Genomic DNA, 26,791 nt, shown 5'->3' with positions numbered 1-26,791 from the left:
CCATTTAGCATCTTAAACTTAAGGCAGAAATATCCATTCAGAGAGAGGAATTCAGAATGGGGTAAAGGGCAAGACCGTGTTAATTTATGCCTGTTAACAGAATCAAACTAGGATACTTGACATGTTTTGGGTTCTTCTGTTTGATTAATGAATGATAAAAATAACAAAACTTTAAACTAAAAGTTCATTTTCACAGGTTTGTTTGTAAAGCAACAGAAAATTCTTCCTTCTTCACTGCCATCCCGCCCCACGCCATTCCCCACAGACTCCCACAAAGAAAATTAAAACTCAAAATTGTCAGAATCAACTGAAAGCCTTCTAGTCAAATTTGTATTTGAGAGGAACTTTAATTCATTAATAAGTCAGAAGAAAATAATAAGGTATATGAAACTCTCACATTTTCTGGAGGTGGGAATGGGGGTGAGTGTGGTACTCAGTTTCTTCCAGGATCACTACAAGTGCTGATGTTGAAGTGACCCCAAGGTTCAGCTTGGAGAAGGCAGCACTGGAACAAATGATATCTAAGTTGTAAAGCCAGAGTATTGTAGGGGGAGGACGGCGGATTGCGACAGAAAAGAAAGAGTTGGGCTTTTTTACTTAATTTTGTTATTTTCCTTTAACAAAAAACCGACAGGAATTAAATGATGGGCGCGTCCTCCAAATTCCACATTTTAAAGAAAGCCAGCCCAATTCACACGCGGTAATGCAGGGGGCAAAGGACTGGAGATAGAACAAGGGGAACTAAGAAGAAAAAAGCGCGGGCGATCAAGCTGGTAGTCTAAGAATGGGAGGAAGGGAATAAAGAGGACAAGTGAGGGAAGGATCCATAGAAGAAAACTAGGACATCCCTTTAGCTTGGCGCCTCCGAGCAGGCCAAGCAGCAGCGGGAGTCCTTTCCAATTATTCGCCCCCGCCCCCTACTTTCATAAATGAATGAAATTCGGCAACTCCAGAGCAGAGTGCCTTCTAGGTCCCAATTCCTCCCGTGCGTCGAGAAAGGAGATAGAGGTTCAGATCCCCATCGCTCACACCTCTCCCCGACTCAAGGATTGCCTTCAAGCCAAACAGAAATTGGGTCTTGGGGCTTCCCTTGGCCGCCAGGAAGTTCTGCACGCAAGTCAAAACCCTTCTCAGACTTTCTCAGCCCGCCTTGGAGAACGTGAACCGCTCTGCCCTTATGGGATTTCTCTCCGCCCCCCTCGGTTTATTCCCCACCCCACCCTCCATCCCCATTTCTTGCAGTGTGAACGACCTCTCCCCTCCAAGGGGGCGTTTAGGGATCATTCCAGTCACGTCTTTGAGGGGTAAATGCATAGAACGCTGTCTTTAGGAGCCACAGCTCCTTGGCGGGCGGAAAGGTAAAGGCAAGGAACAAGGAATTCCAAAGGCCCGGCTACATCAGCATCTCCCGCCATTTCCCTCACGAGTTTCCCGGATGTAACCCCTTCCTCCGCGGCGGTTAAAAGAGACCAGGCGGCGGCGACTCCCTTTGATTCAAGAGGAGGGAACTCGAATATGGTCCAGCTTCTGCCGCCCATTGTTTCCGGCGACTCAAAATTGCATCCCACCTTGGAGACCATCCGGGAGAAATAAACTACCCAGCAGATCTCCTTCACTTCACACTCACCATCAGTTCCAGCTTATCGACCTCCGCCTCCATGTTGAATAGTTGACATTCCTCAGACCGCCGCGGTGCTTAAGCAGCAATCTGTACTAGCACTGAGGATCTCTATTGGACAGCTGTCACTCAACGTCTCACACTCATTGGTTCCTCCGCTTCACTGGCGCCCGCCCATTGGCGACTGGGTAACGCCCCTCCACATGAAACACTTTCTCCAGTTGGGCAAAGACACAAAACGCTGCAGGAGGATTGGCTGCTGTGCACTTTTTTTTTTCCATTGGCTGCACCCTCATCTCCACTTTCAATTTCTTAGTTAAGGCTCCGCAGAGAAGAGCTTGCGATTGGTATAATCGGAAGAAGAACCCACCAATTACACAAAAGCTTCCACAAACAGCAAAAGGGACGTGACACACCTTCTTAGGTCTCCTGCTTCCCCTCCCCATGGCTCCCGCCTTCCACTTATTCATACCAGAAGCGCCTCAGCTCTCATTGGCCAGTGCGTGGTGACCTTTTAACCAATCACAAACCAGACTGTGCTCCTACACTACCCAGACAGCGAATCGTGGAGAGACCTTTGCTACGATTGGTCCCTCCATGATAAGGTTTTAATTTTGAATCTTTCTTTAAGGAGAAGGAGAGGCCACTACCCGGATTCCATCTGATCCCGGGCTCTTAGACTTGTGAGTGCAGGGAGAATCTCCCTTGTGTTACCTGGGCTCGCGTCTTCAGCAGCTGGGCCTGTTGCTGCCTGTGTTCTTAAGATTTATGGAGGTGGGGACTTTGGCTGGACTCGGGGAGATGAGACTGGGAGGAGGAGGTTTGAGGTTCGGTAAGAAGTGCTCGCCCTGGCTCCACCCTAACCACACTTTTATATTTAATTAACGCTCTGCAGAATACGTTTTGGATCAAAGCATCTGCCTTCCTTTTGCACATTCCTTTAGATCTTTGCTATTCAGTGTTGTCGGGGGACCAACAGCATCTGCATCACTTGGGCGCTTGTTAACAATGCAAATTATTGGGCTCCACCCAGACCCACTGAATCAGAATATGAATTTTAACAAGATCTCCCACCCCCAGTGATCTTTTTTTTTTTTTTTAAGATTTTATTTATTTGACAGACAGAGATCACAAGTAGGCAGAGAGGCAGGCAGAGAGAAAGAGGGAAGCAGGCTCCCTGCTGAGCAGAGAGCCCGTTGTGGGCTCGATTCCAAGACCCTGAGATCATGACCTGGTCCGAAGGCAAAGGCTTAACCCACTGAGCCACCCAGGCGCCCCTCCCAGTGATTCTTATGCACGTTAAAGTTTGACAGGCAGTATTACTTTGTTCCTTGATATGCTCTTAATATCCCGGGACTTTTTGTGACAGTGTCAATTTTTTAAGTGTGCCCTGTTTACTTGTGCCTAATGCTGTGTTGGACTACGTTTTAGCAAGCTGCAGTCACGTCAGAGAAACAAGGCAGGAATTAAAAAAGCAGCGTTGTGCTGCGTAAAACAAAATTAAATACAATCAAGTACCAGAAATAGCCCTATGAATGTTCAAGAGTAATGAATTGAACTAGTAATGGAAATTGATTAATTGACTGAAAGCTGTTTATGGGAAAGTATAGGAACCTACATTAAAATGTGTTTTAGGAAGAGGGTAATGAAATGCAATTGTTATTTTCGTTGCTGTCACAGTTTTGGAAGTACCCCCTGACCAAAAGCACTTCTCCCGTCACTGGGTGGAGTTTTAATAGAAGCAGCAGAGCAACTGAGTTCTTACTCTATTATTTGTTGCATCTTCCCACTGGAAATAGTTTTGGAGCCATCCTTTAACCATATGAAGGTGTGGAATGATTTGAAGAACTAAAAACCTCCCTCATTAAGAGATTTTACAAAATATAATTGTAGTAAAGCATATTCCTGAACTAAAAAAGAGACTCCTTGCTAACACTTAGCAGGAATGATTTATTTCATTCATTTATTGAATGAAAATTATTTAATGCCTGCTACACTCTTGGTTCCGGGAAAACAAAGATGAATAAAATTAATCTTAACCTTGAAAAGTCCATAGTCTAGCTGGGTGACAAACATGCAAACAAAAATTACAATGCAATACAGTAAATGTTATAATAAGAGTGTTTATAAAGTGCTATAGAAGCACAAAAGGTATGACATTTTTAATCAGCATAAATTCCATAAGGACAGAAACTATGTTGGCCTTGTTTCAAATTGTATCCCAAAACCTACCACACCTACCTACCATGGTGGATTATCAGCATTCAACAAATATCTGTGAGAAAAAGTAACAGCATCTTTTTTTTTTTTTAAGATTTTACTTATTTATTTGACAGACAGAGATCACAAGTAGGCAGAGAGGCAGGCAGAGAGAGAAGAGGAAGCAGGCTCCCTGCAGAGCAGATAGCCCGACGCGGGGCTCGATCCCAGGACCCTGGGATCATGACCTGAGCCGAAGGCAGAGGCTTTAACCCACTGAGCCACCCAGGTGCCCCAAGTAACAGCATCTTGAAGCTATATAAGTTGACTTGAAAGAGGATACCCCAAGCAGAGGGAGAGCCTGAGCCTGATAACTATACTGTAGAAAGTATTCAGTGTTTGGTATACCTGAAGTACAAACCACTAATCACTAGTAGAGATGAGGCTGCAAAGGGCCATCAGACTAAATTGTGATGATCTTTGAAAGGTACGAAGGAATTTAGTTTATCCAGAGAATGAAAAGGAATCTTCAAATACTTTTAAGCAAGGGAATTATCAGGATCCTTTTTTTTTTTTTTTTTTACTAACTCTAATAACTTTGTAGAAAATGATTGGCAAGGAGAAAGACTAAAGTCAGGAAGATCATTAAAGGAATATTGGGGCAAACCCAAACTGAGGGACGTTTTCCAAAGCAACTGGTCTGGAGTCTTCAAAAATATAAATAGGAAGAAAGGCAAATACTTACATGAAAAGACTAGGGAACTATTGTGAATTGAAGGAAACTAAAAAGACACTATAGTTAAATACATTGTGGAAGGGGAAAGGGAGCAGCTGTAAAGGATATTATTGAGGTGACTGAGGTAATTATGGACTTCTTAGATAATATCAAGCTTAAATCTCCTGGCTGTGATTGGTTTTGTAGGACAATGTCCATGTCCATGTTAGGAAGCTCAAGTTGAAGTATCTAGGCATGAGGTATCATGATTCTGCTCAGCCAAAAACTAAAAACTATTATTTGTGTGTGTGTGTGTGTGTGTGTGTGTGTGTGTATATATATATATATATATATATATATATATATACATATGTCTATATACACATATATCTATCATATTTTATTTTGCAAATTTTCAAACTTTATGAAAATTTACAAAAATAGTGTAATTGATACTCATATTATTTACTTAGATTCATCTATTGCTATTTTTTTAATTTAGGGGTGTGTGTATGTATATAATATATAATATAATAATATATAAACTTATGTAAAATATAAATTTATATATTACATACATTTATTTTGTAAATTATACATAGTATATAATACATATTATACGCACACCTATACTGAAAGAAAACTAACCGATAACAATTGGTGAATCTAGGTGAGTAATATATGAGTATTTTTTTTTCCAGAACTAACATGATCTCTTATTTTTTATTTATATTTTTCTTGAAGTATACTTGGCACACAATGTTGTATTTGTTTCAGATGCTGACATATGAGTATTATACTATTATAAATTTTCTCAAGGTTTGAAATTTTTCAAAAATTAATACTAGGAAATACACTATATAGCAAAAATTAAAATGGGAAAGATAGCAAAGGCAACTGAAATCAGGACAGAAAGGGGCGCAATGGTAAGAAGGGACAGGATAAATTAATCAGATAAATATCTCTAATTCATGTACATGAATATATATATAAGTGGAATATATATAATATATGTTATATATTTTCTATTCTGTAAAGAAGTATGCTAATTTCCTCACCTATCTTTTTTTGTGTGTGGTAGTACAGACTGTTTCTAATCAGCCTTAAATTCCTTTCAAAACAAGGCAGGTAGGGGCGCCTGGGTGGCTCAGTGGGTTAAAACCTCTGCCTTTGGCTCAGGTCATGATCCCTGGAATCAAGCCCCACATCGGGCTCTCTGCTCCACCGGGGGGCCTGCTTCCTCCTCTCTCTCTGCCTACCTCTCTGCCTACTTGTGATCTCTGTCAAATAAATAAATAAAATCTTAAAAAAAAAACAACAAGGCAGGTAAAAAGGAAGGAAGAGTACTTTTCAATTAAAAAGAGGAAAAATGGGGGCGCCTGGGTGGCTCAGTCGTTAAGCATCTGCCTTTGGCTCAGGTCATGATCCCAGAGTCCTGGGATCGAGTCCCACGTCGGGCTCTATGCTCAGTGGGAAGCCTGCGTCTCCCTCTCCCTCTGCCTGCCTCTCTGTCTACTTGTGATCTCTCTCTGTCAAATAAATAAATAAAATCTTTTAAAAAAAGGGGGGGGCGGGTGGAAATGCTTTAAGTAATCATGAAAAAAAACGGGCGACTGGGTGGCTCAGTTGGTTGTGTGTCAGCTCTTGGATTCAACTCAGGTCCTGATCTCATGGCTGATGGCATCCAGCCCAGAATCGGGCTCCACACTCAGCGGGAGTCTGCTTGGATATTCTCTCCCTCTGCCCCATCCCCTTCTCGTGCTTTCTCTCTCTCAAATAAATAAATGAATCTTAAAAAAAAAAAAATTTTTTTTTTTAAAGCCTCTTTCTAGTATTACTAGTTGGAATCCCACCTAGTCCAGCAAAGAGAATTTGTATGTCCCGTTAGTCTTTCGGAAAGGGGATGAGTATATGTGTTTTAACCTCGAGGAAGACTGCTATATATTCTTTCAGAGAGGTATCCTCTCCAGAATATCTAGTGCTTTTTTTTTTTTTAAGATTTTATTTATTTTTTTGAAAGACAGAGATCACCAGTAGGCAGAGAGGCAGGCAGAGAGAGAGAAAGGGGAGCAGGCTCCCCGCTGAGTAGAGAACATAATGCGGGCTCGATTCCAGGACCCCGGGATCATGATCTGAGCCAAGGGCAGAAGCTTAACCCACTGAGCCACCCAGGTGCCCCTAAATAAATAAAATTTAAAAAAAAAAAAAAAAAAGATCTTTGTCTGTCAAATAAATAAATAAAATCATTTTTAAAAAAAGATTTTATTTATTTACTTGACAGAGATCACAAGTAGGACCAGAGGCAGGCAGAGAGAGAAGGGGGGAAACAGGCTCCCTGATGAGCAGAAAGCCCGATGTGGGGCGCGATCCCAGGACCCTGAGATCATGACCTGAGCCGAAGGCAGAGGCTTAACCCACTGAGCCACCCAGGTGCCTATGTTTTTTTTTAATTTTTTTTTTTTTAAGATTTTATTTATTTGAGAGAGAGAGAGAGAGAGAGAAAGAGCGCATGCACCGGGCAGGGGAGGGACCAAAGGAGAGGAACAAGCAGAGTGCCTGCTAAGTAGGGAGTTTGAACAGCACTGGATTCCAGGACCCTGAGATCATTACCTGAGCTGAAGTTGGATGCTTAACTGAGCCACCGAGGTTCCCAATCTGCTTCCTACATCCTTTACATTTCCTTAAGAAATAGAAATCCTCTTTTTACTCTCTGTGTATTTTGGTCTCTGTCTTTAACGTTAGAGACTTTCCTAAAATAACTGATGATCCTTGGCTATTATAAGTCAGAGGAGAGCACCAAAGGGGGAAAAAGAATTGGAAGCTTAAAGTACAGGAGGTGGATATTATCAACCTGTGGACACCTGAGTGGATGAATGATCACGGACTTGGCCATTTTGGGAAGACCCTAAATGTCAATAGCTATATGTCCTTTTTCTCCGGCAAGCCAATTTCCCTGGAGAGGAATCTTCTAGTCTTCAAGGGGAAATGAAAGGTATAGGGATTTGAGTCAGGGAATTAAAACTGGTGGCCTTTGTTCTGGGAGCTGAGCTGAGGAAAGGGATTGAAAAGTCTTACTTTCCAGTTCAGGATCATCCCCTATCTTCTGAATGATGGATGACACATGACTCTGCTATTGCTATGCCTCATGGTCCACAATTCGGCACCTCTATGGTTCAACTTCTCCAGAGAATAAACCTATCCACCTTTACTGGAGAGGACATAAATGCCAGGAGCTGCCTGGCTACAAGAACTGGAAGACAGACTCCAGAGGCCTATCCAATCTTTATAAAGATTTAAATTAATCCTATTTTAACCCCCACCTCAAACTTTATAGGTTCTAGGTACCTTCAAGTCCAGAATACTCTTACCTAAAGTTCTGAGAATTGTCTTGCTTCCAGTTGGCTTCCCTATCATAGGCAGTCAAAGCTCCATTTTCTTCTGCTCTGCCAACTCATCCATCTCCTTTCCACTTTCCATAATTTAGTCGACATTCATCATCTCCCATAGTCTGCTCCCATTCTTTGTTTTAGGGGTTTATGATTTTCTTATTCCTTTACTGCCCTTACTCTTCCTTCTTTCCTTTCTTCCTTTCCCTTCCTTCCTTCCCCTTTCTTTCTTCCCCTCCCTCCCTCCCATCCATCAATCTTTCTTTCTTTCTTCTTTCTTCTCTCTCTTTTTCTCTCTTTTGGGTAGGCTCCATGCCCAGTGTAGAGCCCAAAGCAGGGCTTGAATTCATGACCCTGAGATCAAGACCTGAGCTGAGATCAACAGTTGTATACTTAACCAACTGAGCCACCCAGGCACCCCTCCTTTTTTTTAATTTATTTGAAGTAGAGTTGATACACAAAGTTACATTAGCTTCAGGTGTACAACATATTATTCTCCAACTCTATACATTATGTTATGCTCACCACTCCTTAAGGCACCTGGCTGGCTCAGTCGGTTGAATGTGTGACTCTTGATCGTGGGGTTGTAAGTTCGACCCCAACTTGGGCGTAGAGATTTCTTAAAAAAAAAAAAATTTTTTTCTTAAAAAGAAAGAGAAATATATTCACCACTCTTTTACTGCCTTTTTTGGTTATGTTTCAGAAGGGATTGGACCAATAGTGTGCTAATAAATGTTTAATAGATACATATGCATAATTTTATTATAAATTTACTGATATCAGGTAATAAAATTATTATAAACAATAATAAAATATATATATATAATGCTTCTCTTTTAAGTAAGTTCTACACCCAACATGGGGTTTGAACTCACAACCCTGAGATCAAGCATCACATGCTCTGACGGAGCCAGCCAGGCACCCCTATAATGTTCTTGTAAATTTCATATATGGTTGATTCTCAGAGAATACTATTGTTGATTTTTACAGACTTCTTGTATCTGTAGCCAAGCTATGGTTCCAATTTTTTTTTTAAGGTTTTATTTATTTATTTTAGAGAAAGCAAGAAAGGGGAGGGGCAGAGGAGAAGGAAGAGAATCTCAAGCAGACTCTGAACTGGGCGTGGAGTGGAGCCCTTGTGGGGCTTAATCTCACAACCCAGAGATCATGACCTGAGCTGAAACCAAAAGTTTAATGCTTAACAGACTGAGCCACCCAGGTGTCCTGCTATGGTTCCAATTTATAAACAAGTATAGTCCTGATAGAAATGTCAGTTGATCTTTTCATTTACTCTATGGAATAAGATAATGCGAAACATAAAAGATTTATATTGGAACTTCATTTCAATTATGTAAGCAACTTCTTTGATGACTCAAATAATCATTTTTAGGGACGCCTGGGTGGCTCAGTTGGTTAAGCAGCTGCCTTCAGCTCAGGTCATGATCCCAGCGTCCTGGGATCGAGTCCCACATCGGGCTCCTTGCTCATCAGGGAGCCTGCTTCTCCCTCTGCCTCTGCCTGCCATTCTGTCTGCCTGTGCTTGCTCTCTCTCCCTCTCTCTCTCTCTGACAAATAAATAAATAAAATCTTAAAAAATAATAATAATAATCATTTTTACATACCAGAATATTCCTCAATTTTTTTAAGCTTTTCACAATGTAACAACTACAGACAAGATATACACTTTTTAAAAGGATTTTATTTATTTATTTGAGAGAGAGAGAGAGTCCAACACAAGCAGGAGGGAAGAGTTGGGAGAGAAGGAGTCTCCCCTATGAGCAGAGAGCTGGTCACAGGGCCCCAGGACCCAACCCAGAACCCCAGGATCATGACCTGAGCCAAAGGCAGATGCTTAACTGACTGAACCACCCAGATGCCCCCAAGATTTGCTTTTAAATCTAACCTGCATTATTAACATTTTCATTATCACTCTCTTAACAATCAACAGCATAATGAATCAAGCCCTGATTTGTGGTGTTATATCCACGGTGTAAATACTCCCATCATAGCCAATTTCAAGATTTCAATGTGAAGTCACTGAATATGGAATTGGAAAGAAATTAGCATTTTATAGCATTTTCACTATATAGATACAATAATGTAAACAACCTCAACAGCATAAATAATAGTAAAATCATTAGGAAGTAATGAGCTTTGCATCAATATATATAATATATATTTTATAATGTAATAATGTTATATATAATATATGTAATATATTATATAATTTATATAATTTAATTTTAATGGTGGATGTGTTTCACAACTAACTCACAGACTTCCTGAAAATGTATCAGTTGTTGCCAACCCCAGCACACTATTGGAGTGGAGATAAAGGAATAGAGCCAATCTACCAAGTTTAAACCAGAATGTCCAGCTCCTTTCTGAAGTCTATTTTTATAACTGAGTGCTTGGTGAATATAGGAAAAAGGAGGCAGGAGACCAGTTCTCTGTGTCAGTTTGATGTCTAACAAAAGACATCAAAGGGAGAGAGGGAACAGAATTGGGGGAGGGCTGCAAGGGGCAGATGGAGGCAAGAAGAGGAAGTTACCATGGAAGTCTCAGATTCCGGGGATTTCACCCAGTGAACTCTGGACCTTAGATAGAGGTTCTCAGTGACATCTCTCCATAGAAAGTCCTGGGCATGGATGTGATGAGGTTTAATCTTTTTTTTTAGGCAACTGCAAGATTGCTTACTTCCTCTGAGGCTCTCCTAAACATCTTCATTCAGAGTATTGTTGTTTTGTGTTATTTTAAGTTTGTTTAAAAAAAAAAAAAAATCAGGGGCGCCTGGGTGGCTCAGTGGGTTAAGCCTCTGCCTTCGGCTCAGGTCATGATCTCAGGGTCCTTGGATCGAGCCCCACGTCGGGCTCTCTGCTCAGCAGGGAGCCTGCTTCCTCCTCTCTCTCTGCCTGCCTCTCTGCCTACTTGTGATCTCTGTCTGTCAAATAAATAAATAAATAATCTAAAAAAAAAAATCAATGAGTCCTTTAAACACCCTGTGTATTTAATAATCCCTGTTTAGCCTTCTTTCATTATTTCAGCAGGAAGGAGAAGTGATAGAATACAAGGGAAGTCAGCTATTTTTTGCTGTATCTCCCAGGCCTCTAAGAACAACTAAGGAAAACGGCTAGTTTGAGACCTGGCATCAGCTCAATAAGATGCTATCGAGAGCCTTTGCTCCTAGAAGGGCTGTTGATATTTGCACTGTCGCCCATTGCCATTAGGGGTGCCCTCTGCAAGACCAAAGCGCTTGGAACTGCAGTTAGCCACTCCGGAGTTTTCGCAACCCACAGCCAGTAAAAAAAAAAAAAAAAAAAAAAAAAGGAGGTTTTTCAGCCAGTGCAATCCGAGAGCTGGGCAAGCCTAGAGCTGCATACTAAGTATTGAAAGGGTACTGGGTGAACAAAAGTGGAATGAATTTGTATTTTAAAGGCCAATTGTTCCTATTCAAATGTAAGTTTGAAGGCAGGGAGGCCCAGCCCTTGAGCCCGTGTTTAGTTCTACTTGAATAAGGACATCTTTGTTCCTCAGGTAGCAGCAACTGGCGACCCGCAAAGCCCGTCTTCACATCAAACTAGCTCTGACTTAATGTTCTTCAGAAAAGGATCCAGATTAAAAGCTAAATACACTAAATAGTGTTTTAAAATAAATGTTTTGAAACATTTGGGGGTCTTAGATTTGGGGTAACTGCTATTACATTGTATACCACCCATTTAATCAACTGTTGCACCACGGAGTGTTAGAAAGAACACAGTTTTCCGAGACTTATTTATTTACTGCATTACACTGGGCAAATCATATACTCTTTCTATGTCTCAGTTTATTCTTAATGTAAAAAATGGGAATAAAAATCCTCTTCCTTGGGGATAAAATCTTGCCAGGTAGTGAGGATTCACTGAGAAAATGTATATGAAGGTGCCTAAAAGCAAACGGATATTCAGTGGTTAAATTTGTTTCTTCCATTACCAACTCCGCCTATCACAGTGGGTGCTCAGTAAATGTTCCTGGAAAGAAACTTCTTTTAATAACTGACCATAACCCAACTCTAGCCATTTTCTCTCTCATAAGAAATGGAAATACACTTGACTTAATGAAGAAGAGCAAGGCAAGCAAAACAAAATTAGAGAGCAATGTAATGCCAAAGCCGAGTCTCTAAAGATACTTTAAATCTGGGTTTAAATTCTTCTTCACTTCAGAGGACTTCTGGAATGCTGGTAGTGATCTATTTCCTAACCAAAGTGGTGGTTACAAGGGTGTGTTCACTTTCTGATAATTCACTGAACTGTACAATTAAGGATTTCTGCATTTTCTGTATGTGTGTATTATTCTAAAATTTAAAAAACATGTAAAAAAATTTTTCTCTACAGAAATCATGCCTAAGTTCAAGCAACGAAGAAGAAAGCCAAAAGCCAAAGCAAAAAGATTATTCAAAAAAAGAGAAGCCTCTCACTTTCAGCCCAAGCTAATCACACCTCCTCCGCCGCCACCCTCACCAGAAAGGTAAGGCATAAGTGTGAAGAAGAAAAAATATTAAAAATCCCTTAAGGATAGGGTTACCAGATTTAGCAAATAAAAATACAGAATGCCCAATTAAATGTAAAGTTCTGATAAAACATGAAATTTTTAAAATATTGTTCCACGCAACATTTATAATATCCTTACGCTAAAGAATTATTCATCCCTCTTCAGAAATTAAATTTTGACCGAGCATTCTAAATTTTATGTGGTGACCATTATTTAAGAGTTTAGGGGCGCCTGGGTGGCTCAGTTGATTAAGCATCTGGCTTCAGCTCAGGTCATGATCCCAGAGTCCTCTCCTGAGCCCCTGCTCAGCGGGGGAGACTGCTTCTCCCCCTCCCTCTGCCCCTCCCCCCATTCCTTCTCTCTCTCTTTCAAATAAATAAATAAAATCTTTTTTTTTTAAGTGTTTAAATGAAGTTTAAATCATAAGAAATTGTACTGAAGATGCACAGTAACTATTTTCTCTTTCCCTAGTCAGTTTAATTGTATAAATCTGGTAACTAAGAGATGCAAGAGGAATATATAACTGGAATTTAAATCTCAGCTTTGGTAAAGCTTGGTCAGTTATTCTCTGGGACGGAGGTTTAAATGTGTTACTGAAAGAGACTCTGAGTTAACAGAAGCCTAGGATACTGGGTTTCACAATGACATACATTATACATTTTGTTGTTATAGCTCTCTTTACAGAAAATTTTTTAAACTAAACTGGCCCTCAAAAAGTATTAACCATGATATTATCCTTAACTCTTCTCTATCTCTCTTGAATATTGAAAATGGCCCTTAACTGGTGTTCCTGCTTCTGCCTTTGCCCCTCTGCAGTGTATTTCTGAGCAACAGTCAGAGTGAGCCTCGTAAAAATCATGTCATATTGCCCCTCTGCTTAAAACTCTCCAATGTCTTTCCTGGGGCACCTGGTTGGCTCAGTTGGAAGAGTGTGTGACTCTTGATCTCAGGGTCATGAGTTGGGTGTAGAGATTATGTAAAAATAAATAAAAACTCTCCAATGTCTTCCTTTCTCTGAGTCAAAATTAAAATCCTTTGTATGAGGCAGGCGCTTGGGTGGCTCAGCAGGTTAAGCCGCTGCCTTGGGCTTGGGTCATGATCTCGGGGTCCGGGGATCGAGTCCTGCGTCCTGCTCTCTGCTCAGTGGGGAGCCTGTTTCCCTCTCTCTCTCTGCCTACTTGTGATCTCTCTGTCAGATAAATAAATAAAATACTTTTTAAAACAAAAATAAATAAATAAAATAAAATCCTTTGTATGACCCACAAGAGCAATATGATCTGATTCTGACATTCTCTCCTAATCCCCCTACTCTTCAGTTTCTCCATCTTAGTCATCCTGGCCTCCTTGTTGTTCTCTAGACACCTCAGACAAGCTGCTGTCTCAGGGCCTTTGCACTTATTATTACCCATGCCTAAAATGTTCTTCTCCCAGATATCTGTATTGCTAGCTTCTTTATTTTTTCCTTTTTTAAGTAGGCTCTACGCTCAACATGGGGCTTAAACTCATGACCATTAATCAAGAGTTGTAAGTTCTACTGACTAAGCCAGCCAGGTGCCCATGTATTGCTAGCTTCTTTCTTTGTTTGAGTTTTGGTTTTTTTTTCCTCAAAAGTCACCTTCTCAGTGAGACTTCCCTAGCTAAAATTTCACCTCCATCCAACATTTCTCTCTTGCTCTATCTTTTTCCTCATAGTATTTATTCACTATATAACAATCCATATATGTTACTAATTGACTTTATTACCTTTGTCCCAAGACATGTAAGTTTAATGAGGGCATGGTTTTTATCATGTTGTTCATTACTGAATCCCTGACGCCTCTTTACTTACTGTTTATTTTATTTATTACTACTTATTTATAAAGTAAATTATTGCATAAGTGCATCTTGGAACTCTAAAATTTAATGAAAATTTTGGCTTTAGGTAGTCTCTGCTCCTGAGTCATACTATAAAACTAGCATGTTATTTTATGTTTTAAAGATGTATTTATTTGAGAGAATAAGAGAGATCAAATGAGGGGAAGGGCAGAGGTTGAGAGAGAATCCCAAACAGACTCCCACTGAGTGCAGAGCCAGATATGGGGCTCAATCTCACGACCATGAGATCATGACCTGAGACAAATCCAAAAGTTGGATGCTCAAGCTTAGAGTTGGATGCTCAAGCTTATTATTTAAGTAGAGCTGTTAGGGACGCCTGGGTGGCTCAGTCGTTAAGCATCTGCCTTCAGCTCAGGTCATGATCCCGGTGTCCTGGGCTCAAGCCCCGCATCCAGCTCCCTGATCAGTGGAAAGCCTGCTTCTCCCCCTCCCTCTGCCTGCCGCTCTGTTTACTTGTGCTCTCGTTCTCTCTGTCAAATGAAAAAAATAAAATCTTTAATAATAGTAATAACAAATAAATAAATAAAGCTGTTATTCCAACTCAGGAGTTTTTTGTTTGGTTTTGTTTTTCCTACAGAGTGGTTATTCCTTCAGCAGATAATTCCCTTAGCAGAAGTTGGCTAAGACCATCCTGGAACTTTAGATTTCCTAATATCAAAGATACCGTAAAACTTTGGACAAATAGAGTGTGGTCTATATACAGTTGGTGCCAGAACTGCATGGCCCAGGTATGGCTTTGACAACCCCATCTTCAGCAATATGGTTTTTCTGCATATTTGGTATGTGTGTTCACCTGTGTGTGTGCTCAGGTCAGCACAACACTCAGGCTAAGCTCAGGTAAGATGAAATTATGGGGTCACGTAGGCCTCTGTTTCTGTAAAACATACATCAAACCACTTTCTTCTCCCTTTTTTCTTGTCCTGATCATGCTGCTTACAGAATTCAGGCTTGTTTATTTTTTAATTTCAGAGTTTAGAAGTATTGAAAGACACCATCTTTCCATCCCGTTTCTGTCTCCGAGAACTCCACAGTCTAAAACAACGGTTTTGCATTTTGGAAAGTGAATTATGCAAGCTCCAGGAAACACTGAAGGTTGGTATTGTTAAACAGAAAGGAAATACGGGGACACCTGGGTGGCTCAGTCTTTAAGCGTCTGCCTTCAGTTCGGGTCATGATCCTAGAGTCCTGGGATCGAGCCCCGCATCAGGCTCCCTCCTCAGAGGGAAGCCTGCCTCTCCCTCTCCCACTCCCCCTGCTTGTGTTCCCTCTCTCACTGTGTCTCTATCAAATAAATAATAAAATCTTAAAAAAAAAAAAAAGGAAAAAAAAAGAAAAGAAATCTGGAATTAGGGAAGGAGGGAAGGGGTTATCCCCTATAGGAATCCCAGCGTGCTTTTACCAGAAGGAGCAATGGCTACAGGCAAGTGCTAGTCTTAGGCCTCTTTGCCCTCAGATCTATTCCTTAGGCTTCAAGGCTCGACTCTGCACTGCACTGGGGCTAATCCATGCAGGCTATATGTGCTAAGCTCCATGTCACCTGGTTCCAGTTGTGCTTGGCTAATGGGAGACACTGAAGAGAGACTGGTAGGGGTGTGGAGGGAGTGTGTTTCCCCTTTGTTCTCTGCTTTGGGCAATTTCTCCAGTGATGGTTGTTGTCTCCCTCACCCCACCTCCCTCCGGGTAAGTCTGTCAAGTTCCTGGATTCTCTGGGTTAACCCACCTCTAGAGATCAGGTTATAATGCTCTTCCCTTTGTCCCTCCAGCCTCAGGGTATTCATGGCTTTTTCCTGTTGCTAATCTCTGGGTTGCCTCAATGTTCCCTATGTGTTTTCATCTCTTTCACCATCAATGTAACCAATTCCCCACCTTACTCTCACCCTCTTTTAAATACTCAGGATGATTTCTATTTTCTTGACTGATAGAGGTAGGAAAAGCCATATATATCCAAAGCCATATATATCCCTTAGGGGAGTCTCCAAACTCCCCTAAGCAAGCCCCTATTCTCAATGTCTAAAACTCAAGAAAATAAACATTGCACTTATTGGTTTGCAGGGGAGCTTCTGGGATTACAATCCTTGTCCCAGAATTTGTACCTCAAGATGAATTAGACAGGAAGAAAGGCAAATCACCTTACTCCTCTAGGCCTGAGTTTCCTCTTCTAAAAATGATGATGCCATCTATGGTGGGCTGAATCAATGGCCTCCAAAAGATATGTCCAAGTCCTAATCCCTGAAACCTATAAATATGACCTTATTTGGAGAAAGGGTTTTCTCCCATGTAATTAAGTTACAGATTTTTTTTTTTAAAGTAACCTCTACACCCAACATGGGGCTTGAGTTCACGACCCCAAGATCAAAAGTTGCCAGGTGCCCCTTAAGTTAAGGATTTTGAAGTGAAGAGATCATACTCTACTATCAGAGTGGACCCTAAATCCAATAACAAATGTCCTTATAAAGGAGAAAGCAGAGCACACACAGAGGAGAGGAGGAGCAGTGGGAGCACAGGTAGAGATTGGAGTGATGTAGTCTCAAGGCCAGGAATGCCCATAGCTACCAAAAACAGGAAGAGACAAGAAACAGATTCTTCCCTACAGCATTGGGAGGTAGCACAGCCATGCTGTCATCTTGATTTTAGATTTCTAGCCTCCAGCACTGAAAAAAATGAATTTCAATTGTTTTAAGCCACCAAATTTATGACAATTTGATAAAACAACCATAGGAAACTAATACACCATCTGACTTCATAGGGTTATTTTTCATTTCCCAGGGCTGCCATAATAAAGTGGCATGGACTAGGTGGCTTATCTAACAGAAATTTATTTTCCCACAGTTCTAGAGGCTGAAAGTCTGAGATCAATGTGTTGACAGAGTTAGTTTCTTCTTAGGCCTCTCTCCTTTGTCTTCTCACTGTGTCCTCAAATCTCCTTGTCTCTGCACACACATCCCTGATGTTTCTCCTGTATATTCAAATTTCTTCTTTTTATAAGGACACTAGTCAAATTGGATGAGAGCCTACTCTAATGGCCTCATTTTAATTTAAACACCTCTTTTCTATCTCCAAAGGCATCCTGGTGTACTACAGCTAGGGCTTCAACATATGAATTTGAGGGGTTGGGGGACACAATTCAGCCCCTAACATTCATGTGCCATCCCCTTGGCCTTTTTATCAGTCCTTGAATATGCTACATTCTTTTTTTTTTTTTTTTTTTTTTTAAGATTTTATTTATTTGAGATAGAGAACAAGTAGTGGGGAGGGGCAGAGGGAGAGAGAGAGAATCAGGAAGCTTGACTCAGGGCTCAATCCCAAAGCCCAGAGATCATGACCTAAGCTGAAGAAGGCAGACACTTAACGGAGTAAGCCACTCAGGCGCCCCAAATATACGACAATTTTTAGCTGCATTAAGTATTTTTCCGTCTGCCAGGAACTCTCCCCAAACCTTATCTCCCTTGAGACCTGATAAATTGCAGTCCATCCTTGAGATTATGGCTTAATGTCATTCTCCAGGTTTCTCCCTATTCATGCCCACAGCACAGCTCACTGTTTTCACTGAAGCATTACTTTGTTTCGTTCTGGGTGTGTTTGTGTTTCATGTCTGTCTTCTTTGCCAGACTGTCTGCTCCACGATGTAACAGACAGGGTTCACATCATACCCATACTGCCTGGCATATTGCACACACAAAACAAATATATGAATGAATGGGTGAATGAATGGGCTTGTGATAAATGAGAAATTTTTTTTTTAAAAACCACATACTATACTGAGAAAGCATTCAATACGTGGTAGGTATTATCTCCATGACTCTGAGCCGCAAGAACCAAATTAATCTGTTACTCATTTGCCAAATGTAATGTTTTCTTACAGACTGTCTTGGAAAATTCTTCCTGCCCAAACTGTGGTCGAACCTGTCACATAAGTGGTAAACTCACAAATGTGCCCACCCGCGTGCTCAGCACCCCTGGAGAATCTCGAGCAGTACTTCCTCCCACACTGCCACAGCCAGCCGCCCACCCTCCGGCTCTTCTTCCTCCGCCGCCCCCGCCCCCTCCACCTCCTCCTCTGCCTCCACCTCCGCCGCCCACAGCACCTGTGCTGCTCAGAAAATCCGATCGCACTAAAGCCCTGCAGGTAGGAAACAATCTAGTAATGATGTGTTTTGGTCAGTGTGTAACAGAATAGTAAAACAAGGTGGCCTTTTGAGACGAGGCTAAGGGCTTTAAGAGGAAAGCTGTTTTGTTTTGTTTTGTTTTGTTTTTTTCTGATTCCATCTCTTAATTATGTCAATGATTATGCTTTTAAAAACTCGGGCCTGTAGAACTGGATTTAGAAACAAAAGTGATTTTTTTTTTTTTAAAGGATAAACGAATGAAAGCCAGTAGATTGGAATATTCCTAATGGCTTCTCAGAATATCTTTTAACTGAAAGAAAAACCTCCCTGGGAAACCAAATTAAGAACAGAAGGTGGCTTAGTGAGTAAAAACAGAATAAAAAGAGTTGGTGGATCTGAAAGTATAATATCATGAAGCTGAAGGACCACCCTCCATTAATTACTTAGCCACTAAGGGAGTATTTGTGAATCACTAAGATAAGCATGACCCTGTTTAAAAATCTGCTAAATTTTCACTCCAGATAAATTTGGTTTAAAATGGCTGGCTTAGGGGTGCCTGGGTGGCTCAGTCGGTTAAGCCTCTGCCTTCAGTTCAGGTCATGATCTCAGGGTCCTGGGATAAAGACCCACATCCGACTCTCTGCTCAGTGGGGAGTCTGCTTCCCCTCTCCCTCTGCCTGCTACTCAACCTACTCGTGCTCTCTCTCTATATCAAATAAATAAATAAAATCTGTAAAAAAAAAATAATAATAATAATAATAAATAAAATGGCTGGGTTAAATCCAGAGCCTATTATTACATTTGCCATAATGCATAGCCCTCTGACCATACATTCTTGTTCTATGGGAACTGAGTCAACTTTTAGGTAATTCAAGCAAAACTTAACTTTGATTTGAGGAACTTCTTCAACTCCAGTCTTATTATCATAAATCCTGAGGAAGATGCATAGTTGCAGAGAACTAGCCCATCTCTTATTTACTGTCAAAGCTTTACATTTTGATGAATACTTTACAGTAGCATTAGCATCCATGTGTACTGAAAACAGGATCATTCTCGGTTGAATTAAAAGAATTTGATAGGTTCCTAGGGTAAATAAGAGTTAGTTTTTAAGTGAGTCTTTAAAAACTGGATTTGGATTTGCATTTGACTAGATATCTTGGTTACAATTTGAATTCTAACCTCTCCATGTATTTTAAGGCTGGGCCATTGAAAAGAGATGGACCCATGCAGATAACAGTTAAAGATCTACTGACTGTGAAGTTAAAGAAGACACAGTGTTTTGATGAAAGGAAGAAGGTAAGCTGATCATACACATGATCTTTGAGCTTTTAACCTGGCTGTCCCTTTCTGGAAAATCAGCCTATGTCTTATGTACAGAAGCCATTCTGAGGTAAGTATTCGATGTGGTACCTGAGTAGTTTTGGATCCTTAACAAAATGTGTAGATCCCAAAATTATTTAATTAGGCAGTTTTATCTACCAACCATTAGTCTAAAGAAGTAGAGACATACTTGGAAGCTTTGCAATAAAAATTGAGTAGTAGATAATATCTTACCCATACTCAGCTTTCAAGTATTCATTGTTGCAGCATGTTTATATTTTGAATGATATCTTTAAGTGTTTTTTGATACTGTCTCATTTTGTGATTAAAGCTTATACCGTCACCAAAGGCACAGAATCCACTAGTTACTGTCTCTGACCTGCAGCGTGTCACCCTGAAGCCCAACTCCAAAGTACTATCAACTCGAGTTACAAATGTCTTGATGTAAGGAACTACACTGTGTTATGCTCCACTGTTACTTAAAATAATGTTTTGTTTTGTTTTGTTTTGCCTATCTCTAACTTTAAAAGTTGTATATGCTCATTGTAGAAGACTGGAAATCCACAGAAAAGTTACAGAAGAAAACGGGGGTGCCTGGGTGGTTCAGTCAGTTAAGCATCTGCTTTCGGCTCAGGTCATGATCTCAGGGGGGAGCCTGCTTGTCCCTTTGCCCCTGACCCTGTTCATATTCTCTCTCTCTCTCTCTCTCTCTCTCTCTCAAATAAATAAATAAAATCTTTAAAAAATTTTTTTGAAAAAGAAAAAAAAATCAAATAACTGTATGATTGAAGATAACTACTATTAACATACTGTTGTTTATCATTCTAGTCTTTGTGTGGGCATCTACTCTATTATTTCCATTTCATGATGCTATTTATTATAAGATACACCAATGATTTATTAGTGGATTTGTGGGCAGGGGTGGCCCAGGGGCACCTGGCTGGCTTAGTTGGTGGAGCCTGCAACTCTCAGTCTCAGGTTGTAAGCCTGACCCCCAAGCTGGGCACAGAGATTACTTAAAAAAAAAAAAAAAAAAAAAAAACAAAAAAAAAAATAAAAATACAGATAAATGGATTTGGGAGGAAAAGACATAATATCAAGAATGTTGGGGGGGGGGGGTGGGGGGCGCGCCTTTTGCCTCAGTCGGTTGAGCATCTGCCTTTGGCCCCGGTCATGATCCCAAGGTCCTGGGATCAAGTGGTACATTGGGCTCCCTATTCAGCATGGAGCCTGCTTCTCCTTCTCCTTCTGCCATTCCCCCTGCTTGTGCTCTCTGTCAAATAAATAAAATCTTTAAAAAATAATAATAATTTTTTTAGAGGTGCCTGGCTCAGTCAGTTGGAAGAACATGCAACTCCTGATCTCTGGGTCATGAGTTTGAGTCCCATGTTGGGGATAGAGATTACTTAAAAAAGAAAAAAAAAAGAAGAATTTTTAAAGCAGCCCAATTTCAGAAATAATAAAATAGGAAAACTTGTATGTCTTGGAATCGATGAAATCTTTTGTGTGTGTGTGTACCTGTGTATAATCATAACATACATGCAGTTAAGGCTTTTCCTGTTTAATGTGTCAAGAACTTTCCCCCATCTTATTAAAAATCAGTTTAAAGCATCATTTTGACTTCTTCAGTATATATAGCTCATTATGTGCAAATTTCATAAACTCCTGTTTTGAAACATTTAGGTTATGATTTTTTATTTCTAATTCCTCAGTGAACGTCCTTGTCCATGTGCATAGCTGACTCTTACCCTCAGATGGATTCTTATATGTATAAGTACTGAGTCAAGACGTATTACTTATTAGGGCAATTATATCACCTTATGCTCTTATCAGCATCTATGGCTTGAACTCAAAACCGTAAGATCAGGAGTCACACACTCCACTGGCTGAGCCAGCCAGGTGCCCCTCTGCTGATGTAACAAATAGAACCACTTTCTAGGACATTGCCTATGGAAACGCCTGCTTTGCTTTGGGAAAGGGGATAAAATCTGGCAGGCTCTAACTTTTATATTTTTATTTCATCAGTACCCCTGGTAAAAGCCAGATAGACCTGCGGAAACTACTTAGAAAAGTTGATGTAGAGAGGTAATATGCTCTCTTATCTTTATGCTTTCTGAATCCATTTGAAAAGTTAGCATAAAACACAGCTGCTAATTTTTTCAATACCTTTGCAGAAGCCCAGGTGGAACCCCACTTACCAATAAAGAAAACATGGACACAGGAACTGGGCTGACTCCAGTAATGACTCGGGCCTTAAGGAGAAAGTTTCAGGTAAGCCTTTTGGGGAAACAAACAAACAAAAAATTGTTCCTTTTCTTCAAAATCCATTTATTTAGAATCATACAATCTAAAGGATCTTTCTTATAATAATCTTTAAATGGTACCTAATGCTTTACAAAACAATTTCATATTTAGCCTCTATAAAATTCTGTGACCTAGCTAGCATTATCATCTCTACTTTCACCATGAATATCTGGCTTTATTAATTCCTTTAGATAAGTATTTATTAAGCACTTTCTCTATGCCAGGCACTGTGCTGGAGTACCAGGGATACAGTGGTAAGCAAAAACAAACCTAACTTTATTGTCTTGGAGCGTTCAGCCTAGTGAAGAAAATAGACATTAGTCAAATAATCACATATTTGTATAATTCTACACTGAGGTAAGTACTATAAAGGAAAGGAATGGGGTTCTGTGGGAACCCACAGAAGAACTTTATCTAGCCTAAGGAATCCCTTAGGAGGTGATGAAGTGAGACTTGAAGGATGAATAGGAATTAACTGGGAAGGGTGCCTATGGGATGAGGGGATGGGCCTAGCATGGACGTTTGGGAGGAAAGAGCTCCAAGCAAAAAGAACAGCGTACATAAGGGTGTTGACGCGGAGGGCACCTGACCTAACTGAGAAACTGAAAAGGAGCCTAAGTAGCTGTAAGAGAAAGCGAGTCTGACAGTGAAAAACAGCGATGAAGACGCAGATAGGGATCAGATCATGCACAGTTGATAGGAAAAGGTCTTGGCAGCTTTCTTCTTTGTCACCTACATGTATGACCCATACACCAAATTCTAGTATATCAGTGAAACCTGATGTGATTTCTTCCAAATCCTGTTTGTCTGTCATCTCCCTGTTCACCTCGTTCACTGGATCTATGGGGAGTAGCCATCCGTCTGCCACTCCTAGTAGAGTGCTGGGACACAGGGCTTCTGGCCTCTTTGGCTACAAAACTTATATTTCCATTTCCCTCTGGTGATAGAGACACACCACAGACTTCACTGCTAACACTTTGCCAACCCAACACTGTCCCCTCTTTGTTTCCTCATTAAGAATCAGTGCCTTGGGGCGCCTGGGTGGCTCAGTGGGTTAAAGCCTCTGCCTTCGGCTCAGGTCATGATCTCAGGGTCCTGGGATCGAGCCCCGCGTCGGGCTCTCTGCTCAGCAGGGAGCCTGCTTCCTCCTCTCTCTGTCGTTGCCTGCCTCTCTGCCTACTTGTCTGTCGAATAAATAAATAAAATCTTTAAAAAAAAAAAAAAAAAGAATCAGTGCCTTTGGGGCACCTGGGTGGCTCAGTGGGTTAAAGCCTCTGCCTTCAGCTCGGGTCATGTTCCCGGGATCCTGGGATCGAGCCCCGCATTGGGCTCTCTGCTCAGCGGGGAGCCTGCTTCCTCCTCTCTCTCTGCCTGCTTCTCTGCCTACTTGTGATCTCCGTCTGTCAAATGAATAAACAAAATCTTTTAAAAAATAAAAAAATTTTAAAAATTAAAAAAAAAAGAATCAGTGCCTTTTGCAGACAGTTTAGTTTCCCTCATGCCAATCACTGTTTTAGAAGGTGTGGCCACATTTCTATTTCCTCCTTTTGGAGCATCCAGTAGGGACCCTACCCCCAGATCACATTTCTTGGTGATACCACAAATTATGAAGGACAGGGGCAGAAGGCAGAGGCCTTACTGAAGGACTAAGCCCCTTCCTTTCTTTGTTCAGCTCTGGGATTCTTTTGTGTCCCTGCCCTACCCAATAATCACTATAATGAGTTGAGTAATGTGGAAACAAATGAAAATGCGATAAAGAATAAGCATACATATTGAACAACATCAAAAATCCCAGAAAGGTGGGGTGCCTGGGTGGCTCAGTGGGTTAAGCCTCTGCCTTCGACTCAGGTCATGATCCCAGGGTCCTGGGATCAAGCCCTGCATCCGGCTCTCTGCTCATCGGGGAGCCTGTTTCCACCTCTCTCTCTGCCTGCCTCTCAGCATACTCGTGATCTCTGTCTGTCAAGTAAATAAATAAAAATAAAAAAATTTTTTAAAAAACCCCAGAAAAGTATCTGCTGTATGAGCTGTTCGGAAAATCCACTTAGTAGGAGGAAGTTTAAAAAAAAAAAAAAAAACTGTTGTTAGATATAAAATGACTCGTCCTCCTCCCCACCCTACCACCCCCAGAACTTAGGTTTCCTTTTTCCTTTAAGTCTGAAGCAACTGTATTAGTTAGGTTTTGCATTTGGTAACAAAATTTGCTTTTGCATTAGGTAACAAAAATCTGACCACTGTGGCTTAACAAAGCAGCACCTTATTTTCCTTACCTACATATTTCCTTGGGAAGTAGGCAGCCATAACTGGTACAGCAGCTTCACCATGTCTTCACTGCTCTTCCATCCTTAATGTGTGGCTTTTATCCTCATGGTAAAGAATGCCTCCACCTCCTGAAGCCTGGTGCCCACATTCTAGGCAAGATAAGGGGAAAGACAAAGGACAAAAGGGTGTGCTAGCTAAGCTACCCCTCACTTTATACAGGTGCTATCCAGGAACTTCTGGTTATGTCAGAAAAACTGGGAAAAGTGGTTTTTAGAGTCTGGTGCATTGCTGCCCTGCATAAAATCTGGTTTCTGTTAGTGAGGAAGGAGATCTCTGTTGGCCACATAATTCATATTATAATTGGGACCCTTTTTTTTTTTCCATAGATGGCTCACCCTAGAAGCCCAACTCAAACTCTGCCACTTTCTACAAGCAGCTTTGATGAACAAAACTGATGCTAACTCTGCCTGATGCCACATGATGATCCATAAAACACACAGATAAAATTACCCCAATCCTTTTTTTTTAAATGTAGTAGGGTATATATAAATAATTATACTAATATATAATTCCATTTGAAGAATTAAAGTATGTACACAGCCCCCATACATACTGTGATATAAAGTGAGTATTTGGGTATTTTTTTAGTTTGCATGATCAATAAGAGAGCAGATGGGAAAATGCAGTCCCTAAAGTGATGTTAATCTGGGAATTACCCATTTTAGATTAGAGAGGTTGTTCAAATTTAACTAGATAACAAGTTTATACTCAGTAGGTACAGTTTTGACGTTAAGAAAATAACCTGATTCCTTAAAAAAAAAAATGAAATAACCCAGTTCCCATTCTTCTTGCGTATTCTCAGGTGATTAAAAAGAAAAGTATTTCAGCCTATAAAGCTAATGCATTCTTCAGTAGGCGCTACAGACTTGATCAGTAAAAAAGATCCTCTAGATTTGATTTCTGTTTACTGTAAACAGTTAGGAGGTAAGACTGTCCCCCACCCCAACCCAATTATTTTCCAAATGGATTTGAAGCAAAATATCCAATATAACCTTAAAAATGAGAATGTACCATTTCTAGCAGCTAGAAAGGATCTTTAGGTAGTCATATCTAGATCGCTGAAGTCTGAGATATTCCTTTCTTTGACATTTTCTATCCACATTCATGAAGCTAATTATAAGTTTTATGAGGATCTCAACATGAACCATGTATTTTCCAGAGTGGCTTGCCAAGGATTATCTGAAGTCCATAGCAGATCTTCTGTGAGACCTAATTCCTGTTCTCAACTGCCTGTATCTTCAGTAATAGTAATAATACAAACCTCACTGGATTTTTGTTCTCTCCTGCCAGTCCAGGGTAGCCAGATTTGGCAATTGTAAATATACGACAGCCAAATTTGAATTAAAAAACAAAAAACTTTTAAATATAAATACATCCTATTAAACAATGGGTAGGGGATTTTTTTGTTGTTATTGTTTTAGTATGTCCCAAATATTACATGGGAGCTATATTACTGAAAAAATTATTCACCATTTATCTGAAATTCAGCTTTCACAGGGCATTCTTTATTATATCTGGTCATCCTATAGGTCAGTCCCCTACAAAGTTGCCAAGTATTTCTGGGAGCCCCCAGCTTGTCAGACATGTCTACTTAGCAGTGGACACAATTATAGCTTCAGCCAGGATCCCCATTACTATTATGTTAAGTATCACAGAGGAAGGGAAACTCTCATCAGGGTGAGTTCCTGTGACTAAAAGTGCAGGATTAGCTTTGATTCCCTGCAGTTCCAAGAATAAGGACAGCAGCTGCTTGTGGATGGGAAACAAGGTGTTTCAGATCTTTACTGAACTTCCTAGCCTGACAGGAAGCAGCTACAGGGGTGATACTATTTTAGCCTAGGCTACAAAAGATATTTCAGTCATTTCCCAGAAATGCCTATATTTCCACAGACAAATACTGCTTTGAGATACCAAATAGAGTGTTGTGGAAAGTCACCAGACTGGAAAGCAGACCTGGGGACCATGTTTTGTTCTCATGAGACCCAAATTTATGTCTATAGACACATTTATGAATGAAAATTAAACAGGTAATAAAGTTAAGAAACATACCTGCTTCTAATTTAAAACAAAACAAAACAAAGCCTGCTAGCTCATTTATATTATATAAGAATAAAAGGAATGATCTCTGAGAACAAAACATTTGAGTATTTGTAATGATGTTTTATGGAGCACTTACAATGCTTATATTAATAAACCACCATGTACTGTCTCAATTTAATTTAAATGATTTGATGATTTGATCATTCTTGTGGAATAAAGGCACATTTAAAAATGCTATAGAAATCCTATATATAAACATTTATAAAGCTGCTATTGCCATTGTACCAGTATTAAAAATGTTTTCTACCTTGTGTTTTTTACTAATTTTTATGACAGGTTTTATATTATACCATTTGAGAATCTTGTGAATGCTATGGCT

The 26,791-nt window shown here is 40.4% G+C and overlaps 2 protein-coding genes across 3 annotated transcripts in view; one reads left to right on the top strand and one right to left on the bottom strand.

Moving 5' to 3' along the window:
* LOC111151509 (spindle and kinetochore associated complex subunit 2) overlaps positions 1-1,705 on the bottom strand; it is a 39,572-nt gene extending 37,867 nt beyond the window's left edge. The window contains exons 1-2 of one of the 2 annotated variants that reach the window (XR_002640859.1): positions 1,628-1,681; positions 398-505 (exon numbers count right to left, since the gene is read on the bottom strand). Coding sequence is in view for 1 of the 2 variants with exons in the window: in XM_022509539.1 (XP_022365247.1) it covers positions 1,628-1,660 (33 nt within the window). In the remaining variant the exon portion in view is untranslated. Of the gene's footprint in view, positions 1-397; positions 506-1,627 lie in introns of both variants that reach the window. The other variant, XM_022509539.1, reaches the window with a different exon arrangement.
* A 671-nt stretch (positions 1,706-2,376) lies between these two features.
* Positions 2,377-24,805, top strand: LOC111151524 (proline rich 11). Its single transcript, XM_022509572.1, has 10 exons — positions 2,377-2,392; positions 12,289-12,421; positions 14,898-15,048; positions 15,290-15,412; positions 18,183-18,446; positions 19,624-19,722; positions 20,078-20,190; positions 21,772-21,831; positions 21,921-22,017; positions 24,699-24,805. The coding sequence occupies exons 2-10, from the start codon at positions 12,294-12,296 to the stop codon at positions 24,765-24,767; spliced, it is 1,104 nt and encodes a 367-aa protein (XP_022365280.1). The 5' UTR covers positions 2,377-2,392; positions 12,289-12,293; the 3' UTR covers positions 24,768-24,805.
* The last annotated feature ends 1,986 nt before the right edge of the window (positions 24,806-26,791 follow it).

Source organism: Enhydra lutris, unplaced genomic scaffold (genome assembly GCF_002288905.1).
Source record: "Enhydra lutris kenyoni isolate GAN:26980312 unplaced genomic scaffold, ASM228890v2 scaffoldscaffold26, whole genome shotgun sequence".
Classification (NCBI taxonomy): domain Eukaryota; kingdom Metazoa; phylum Chordata; class Mammalia; order Carnivora; family Mustelidae; genus Enhydra; species Enhydra lutris.
Note: the sequence above shows the minus strand (reverse complement) of the source record. Positions and strands in the feature narration are given on the sequence as shown.